General features: G+C 46.5%; 1 protein-coding gene across 1 annotated transcript; it reads right to left on the bottom strand.

Moving 5' to 3' along the window:
* Nucleotides 1-4,357: 4,357 nt before the first annotated feature.
* Nucleotides 4,358-5,890, bottom strand: TMSB4X (thymosin beta 4 X-linked). Its single transcript, XM_049834234.1, has 3 exons — nucleotides 5,770-5,890; nucleotides 5,097-5,210; nucleotides 4,358-4,816 (listed from the first exon to the last, which is right to left on the bottom strand). The coding sequence occupies exons 2-3, from the start codon at nucleotides 5,194-5,196 to the stop codon at nucleotides 4,782-4,784; spliced, it is 135 nt and encodes a 44-aa protein (XP_049690191.1). The 5' UTR covers nucleotides 5,197-5,210; nucleotides 5,770-5,890; the 3' UTR covers nucleotides 4,358-4,781.
* Nucleotides 5,891-7,249: the final 1,359 nt, after the last annotated feature.

The raw sequence follows: 7,249 nt of genomic DNA, 5'->3' as shown, positions 1-7,249 counted from the left end.
TCATACATAGCTATATGTCAGATGGAAAGGAAGCACCATTATAGGAAATAACACATAAACTAATAGCTATGAAAATTTATAAAATACATTTGGTGAGATTTGAACCATCTGAGAACCTGAATTTCATCCTTTTGGTCTAGAGGGAAGTAGATTTCAGCTAGTTCATCCGTCTTATTTTAGACACCTGAATGTTGCTGCTGTAGCTTCAAACTGCTAGAAGAGACTAGGGATAACTAAATTATTCATGGCAAATATTATAGAACATGCAAATGCATTCTTCTTCTTGGGCTTTTTTCCTTCATTTTCAAACACATCTCTAGTCAATTGGTAAGTGTACTCAATATTCATCAATATTACACAAAGGGCACTGCAAATGTCTGTTCATGGAATATGCTGTGTCTACAGAGTCACATGGGGTTGTTTCCAGGCCCAAATTTCAAGCCCTTGACCACATCCCAAAGATAAAATTATTAGAATGACAATACTGGGAAAAGTTTCTTCGTCACCAAGAAGCCTTTGGTCAATGGAATGATGACTTTTTTTTTTTCAAGACGATGTTTTGATTAAACATGTTGTGAATATTTGGGGACTATTCAAACGCAGGAAACATATTTAAATTAGAGTAAATCCACCAATTCATCTGGAAAATGCTGGTGAATGAAAAATCTATATTAGGTAAACAATAAATCCAGAGCCATCAGAAAACTATAGGAATTCTGACTTTTAAAATAAAAATGCATATCATGGCCTGAAACTAATGCTATAGACTTGACTGTTCTTTGCCATCAGCATCCTCTTTTTGTGAGAGAGCAGTGGTTGGAGAATCTCCCAGTTGCCAATTCTCATTACATTGCATGAATCTCACTGTGCCTGACAGTTTAAGCCCAAGCTCCAGGAGACTGAAAAATCTCATGAGAACCTCAGCTTTTGATTACAAGGAAAAAAGGAATGTTGTAGTCCTCATGATTGCAGAAACAAGAGAAAAAAATGTATCTTTGCTGTGCTCCCAATATGCTGAAGTCTAATTAACCCAGAGGCAAAATTAGACATCTCTCAGAACCCACCATGCTTGAAATTTTGGGGTTGGGTTGGGTTTGTTTTTTTTCCTAAGCAGGAAGGAGACAAAGCCATAGAGGGGTCTGACATTTTTAAAACCTGGTAAAAGCAATACTGGAATTCAGGTCATTAACTTCAGCTGAAAACAGGGAGAAAAATGGGCTCTTTCTTGTCATATGTCACAGAATTCTGAAATAGGTGTACGGTAAAGAGCAGAGAGCTTTTTAAAAAAATCATCATATCACAGGGACAATAGCAAATTAATCTGTCAGACAGTGTACAAATAATGGATAAATGTTGTCTGGGATTGCCTTTCTCCAAATTAACAAAATAGCCCATTTTATTTACAATTCTGTTGCCTTGCCTGTTGAATTGAAAATGCACAAAGCCGGTGCATCAGATGATCTCACAGAAGGCAGCTCTGCCAAGCCTGCCATAGGTTGCTTTGCATAGTCATCCTACTGTATATCAACGAATAAGCATGAGCTGCATTTTTTTATTTCCTCACACCCCTTTTAGTATCAGCCCAGTGGAATTATTGCACTGAAAGCTGCGTTATGTGCTCATTGTATTTTACACGATGCTTGGGTTGGCGCAGGCTTTCTTTTGAATAAAACTATGTTGTGCAGCAGCTGTATGTGGCAGCCGTATATGATTACAATACACAATAGGAACTGCTCATTTCTACACTGTTTCTAGGGAAGTAAAGGGTTACTAGGGGAAGTGGTGTTTTATCACACATTCAGCATTGCACAAAAATAGCCTAGAAGACCAAAATGCTTGCATTAAAGTCTCTACATTTCTGTAATTAATTTTAATACCACAACGATCTATTTTGGACCTCATTAGCATAGGCCTTCTGTCCAATACATGCATAGTTAATGATATCTGGGGAGGTGCATGAAAGAGAGAAAAATTTTTCTTAAATATTGAGAAAGGAAGAATTTGGTTCAGTACTTGAGGGCAGAGCTACTCACCGCGTAGCCTCGACGGAGCTGCCTCTCTGCTGGGGGCGGGGAGGCAGCACACCAGACAGCGTAAAGCCTTCGTCTCGTAGGGCTGGGATAATGCGACTGCACAGCGTGTGAGATCAAAAACCATATGTGCCTTTCTGTTTCTGATGACCCTTTTTCATAACCAGGTTTTGGGGAGTGGGTTGGTTTTTTTTTTCCTAGTCAATTTGTTGCTGGTGAAAGTTTCTAGACTGACAGCCAAAAAGATTCGTCTCCTTTATTAGCTACAGTCGACAACCAGCACGGACGCAGCCCCAAGAATTACAATCGATCCATCCGATCCCTCATTTTTCATGCCATCGATTGCATTGCTGTGAAGTAGGTGTCAGATGTGACCACCTCAATAGTGCCTGTGCAAAAAAGCATGGTGACTATCTGCCACAATTTTCTCTGAATATATGCAAAGACCTGAACGAGGAGCAAAGCAGGGGCTGATGGGCTCCGGCAATTCCCGAATTTGACCTGGAAGGTTTACTTTCTAGTTGATTTTGTATTTTATTCAGTCCTTGGTGCCACCAACAGAGCTCCTAACAGTAGTAGTAGCTTATTGCCCTACCTCCCGAAAACAGATCTGAGCCTCACACCTCTCACTCCGTGCCTGAGGCCACCAGGCAGGTCGCAGCGGGTGGTACCCTTCGGCCAGCGCCGTCTTCTGATGTTTCGACTTCCCATAGATGAATCCACGGTAAGCAAGCGCTCGCTTCTACTCATTTGCGCACGTACAGTTCGGGCTGCACACTTCTGAATTTAGTCATGTTACATCCTGTGTTACCTGATTAAGATCAGTACCTGGGAGTCGAATGTTTAATTGACTTTTCAGAAACTCAGCTAAAAGTTTTCTTTGCCTTTCCCATTTTACCTGGGGAATAAAATGAAAGCTTGAAACACTTACAAGCACAAGGAATGGTTCACTTCAGTCCTGAACTCATCAGCTTGAATTACTGTGGAGGAACTTATGCCACCAAGACTTCCCAAATCTTCCCATGGACTGCATCAAACCATCTCAGGCCTGCGCCCTAGATTCTCATCAAAGACCCGATTCTGCAAGTTTTCCGCTGCTGGGGGAGCTGGGGACAGCACCTGGGGCTCCCTCCTTCTCCAGCAGCACGGGCAGCCCCAAATGTCCAAGCAGGAACCCCACCGCCCTCGCTGGCCCGAGCTCAAGGACAGAGTTTGTTGCTGCAGTCCGAGGCGGTAGGACAAAGCCCCAAAGCTACGTGACCCCACCAAGGCAGCAGCCTGGGCAAAACCCAGGCTTTCCCAGAGGGGCTAATTTTGCTTTATGGGAACTGGCTGAAATGAATACAGGCTCAAACCCTGAAGATAAAACTAAGGCACTGCAGAACCATGCTCACCACCCTCCTACAGGCTATCCGACAGCAGGTTTTTTTCCAGAGCGTTAATTACTCACTTCAAAATGAAGTGAGTAATGGATGAAATCCATGACTACTAAAGTCAACTCCTACTGATCTCCCTGGATCACAGGTTTTACCCACTGTCATTTGAAGAAAAATAACAAAAAGCATCCCAGGCCTGAATGAACTGCCATAAACCAGCAATGTGGGGTGTTGCTATTTGCATATAGGATTTATTATCCTCTTCACTTTATAAGGTATCATGACATTTTTGCCCCCAAATGGTCAGTTTCTAATTAGTAAAGGAACTGTAGCTTTTTAATATTTGATACCCATTCTTACGATCAAGTAGCCATTAAGAGATTATAAAAGTGTTCAAAACATGAGTAACATTTTAGTAAAACGGTTTTTATTCGCATGGGACACCAACCACTAAAATAGCTTTAGGATACTAAAAAGCTTATGTTCAATCTTGGGCTTGAAATTAAAGTTACATCTTCCTTTAAATACTGTATCAGCAGAACAAGCCTTAATTAATTAAACCAACTATGGATCTATACAAGTGAGGTTGAATCTCTGCAACAGTACATAATGGTTCTTATTAAGAGCTACGCTATGGGCAGGGCAAAGCAATAAACATAGCCAAATATTTTGACTTTATCAATCTCTACATTAAAGAAGAAATATTTAAAGTGATATACTCACATGGTAACAAATTATAAGACATGCAATTTTTTACTGAAATTTGTCTAAAAGCTAGCTTCGAGGATCGCGAATTTATCTACTGGCGAGAGCACGTATTGCAAAAAATTAGAATGGTGATTGAGGTTTGAGTCATCTCCAAAGGTTTCATAGTATCCCGTGTCTCAGTACCGGCTTTTATGCTTCATATCCTTTGATACAGTTCTTCAAATAGAGGACATAAATACCATCCAGGTTTTAAAACATTTTATTTGCATATTAAAAAAATTGTGCATTCCAATAATTAAAATCATTTGAACAAAAAAAAAAATGGCACTCGATTAACTGCATTTTACAGCTCGCAGGACCTTGGTACAGCTTTGCATTTATTCGTGTGTTACTCTAGTTTACTGTAGTCCCACCCAAGTTCTTCTTTCATCAACATGCAAGCTCTTTCATGCCACCAGGACCAAAGCCAGACAGGCAGAGGGAAAGGCAGCGCCTTCATTCAGTGTCAGTAGTTCTCTCTATTCTTTTGATGTGAAAGGGGCAGTACAGTCATTTTAAACTTTATCCAACCTCTCTGCATCTTACAAAGTTAAACAGCTAAAAGAAGTAAAATAAGAAGGCAATGCTTGTGGAATGTACAGTGCATAATTTGGAAGGGCAGATTTCATTACGATTCACCCGCTTGCTTCTCCTGTTCAATTGCTAAAAAGGGGAAAAAAAAACAAAAAAAAACAAAACAGAAAAAGGGAGGGAAAAAAATATAAATATAAGGCTCGAGAACCTGAAATGCATTCACACGACAATTCCTATCATTTGTAAAACCGGTCCGTACCGAAATACGGACGGATGAAAATAGAAACGTAAAGCAATTCAGCCCATTAAGCCGGGGTTTACCCAGCCCCAGCCCCGAATCCCCCCCCCCCCCCCCCCCCGCCGCCCCTCTTTGTCTCCTCCCGCCGCCCCCGCCCCCCCCCGCACTCACTTTCTTTTGAAGGCAGCGGGTTTTTCTCTTGCGTTTCTGTCTTCTTCAATTTGGACTTGTCAAATTTCTCGATCTCGGCCATGTCGGGTTTGTCGGACATGTTGGCAGGTGACTCTGGGCACAAAGGTAAAAAAAAAATAAAATAAAAAATAAACCCGTTACCCCCGGGCGAGGGCTCCCTGACCCCCCCCCCCACACCCCCCACCCCCGGGCCGCACCCCAAAAAGAAAACGCTTCTCCCCCGGCGTATTTCAGAGGAATCCTCGGTTTTTAGAAGTGTTAAATTGAATCCAGCATCCCAGCATTGCAGCGCCGGGCGGGGCGGGGGGGGGGGGCACTCCCGGCGTTTGCGCGCTGCGGAGCACAATAGGGGGAAGCGCCGGGCGCTGACCGCGGGCTTTAACTCCTTCAGGGGAAATTCATTTAAAAAAAATAATATATATATATATATAAAGCCCGGGGACGGCAACAAAGCTTGCGGCTCGCAGGCAATACCCCCCCCCCCACCCCCGGACAAACACCCCCCCCCCCCCCCGGGGCAAACCCCCTCCCCAGCAGGGATGTGGGCAGGGGGTCCTGCTGCCCGCACTGGGACACACACACACACACACACACGATGACACCCGAGGATGGGGGGGGGGGGGAAGGGGAAGGGGGGGGCGGCGGGACCCACCGGTGTCGCCGCGCGGTGATGCTCAGCCCCGCCGCTCGCTGCTGCCGCCGCTCCGCACCGCCAGTATAAAGGGCGCTCGCTGGCGGGGCGGTTTTATCCCCGCGCCTATGCAAATGGAGGTGACGTCACCCCCACTAACCATTTTGCCGCTTTCCGCCTTTTTTTTCTTTCTCTCTCTTTTTTTTTTTTTTTTTTTTTTTTTGCCTTCGCTTCCTTCCCCTCCCTTCCACCGCCCAGCCCTCCTCAGCCCCGCGCATATACACGGCTACGGGGACACGCATGGGGACACACACGCGGACACACACCCTAAAACCCCAAAATCATCCCGGTTCCTCCCCCCCCCCCCCCCCCGGTACCCCCGGGACAGTCTGGGACACGTAGGGGGCCTCTGGGGGGTGTGTGTGTGTGGTTGAGCAATACCAGCTCGCTGATGATTACTCAAATTTCCGCCTTTAGAAGGAAAAGACGAAACCCTCGTCCCTTCAGAGCTCTGGGAGGTGCCCCCCCCCCACCACACACCCCCGCTGCCTTTGCAACCCTGCTGCAGGGGAGAGAAAAAAGCCCATCGGTGTCTTTGCAACCCTGCTGCAAGGGAGAGAAAAAAGCCCATCGGTGTCTTTGCAACCCTGCTGCAAGGAAAGGATAAAAAATCCCACCGCTGGCCTCGCAGCCCTGCTGCTAAAGCGGAGAAAGGCCGGCTCCCCCAGCTCCCGGGCAGGCCGTGCTTTGGTGCCGGTCCAGCAGACAATGGCCCCGGCTTCGCGGTAGCGGGTCGGCCCCAGCGAGCCACCTCCCGGCCGGTCCCGGTGCTGTCGCTTCCCCCGCTCCGGAGGGGCCCCAGATGTCCCCAGCATCGCTGGGGGGGGGGGGGGATTCAAAGCAGCCATCGGTCCTAAAAGCAGCGGCATCTAGCTAGAGGATGGGCAGCTGCTGTTGGGTGGGGGCAGAGGGGGGCGTACGGCACGGGTGACTCCCGTTTCTGCCTTTGCCTTGGGTGAGAAAATGAATTATTGATGTTGAAAGAGCTGAAAGACCAAGGGGGGGTGTGGGGGGTGTATCTGTGCGTGGCTGAATGACAAGGAGTCGGGGAAAATCTCTGCGCCTTTGTCTGGCGGCAGCTCTGCAAAGGAGCGGAGGCACGCTCCCTCTCAAGGTGTGAGGTGGGACGGGAGCCGGTGCCCGGGAATTGGTTTCTGCTGCTTCTGGGACATCTGCGTGGGAACCATGTCGTGTGGTGCTCCTTGGTCCCAGCCCTCCAGCGGGGTATCTGATGTGAGGGTGATTGCTGATGAATTTAAAAGCCCTGAGTCACAAACAGTATTAATATATGCGAGGAGAACTGTAAATACATTTCAATAAATTCCCTGGGGATGCTGCTTCCTCTGTTTCGTGGCTGTCCTCTCCCCCTTGGCTGGCCATTTTTCATAGCATTTCCAGCGCTGTAATTTCAAGGGAGCAAAATCTTGTCCCCACGGGAACC

This window comes from Accipiter gentilis, chromosome 31 (assembly GCF_929443795.1).
Source record: "Accipiter gentilis chromosome 31, bAccGen1.1, whole genome shotgun sequence".
In the NCBI taxonomy this organism is placed as follows: Eukaryota; Metazoa; Chordata; class Aves; order Accipitriformes; family Accipitridae; genus Astur; species Astur gentilis.
Note: the sequence above shows the minus strand (reverse complement) of the source record. Positions and strands in the feature narration are given on the sequence as shown.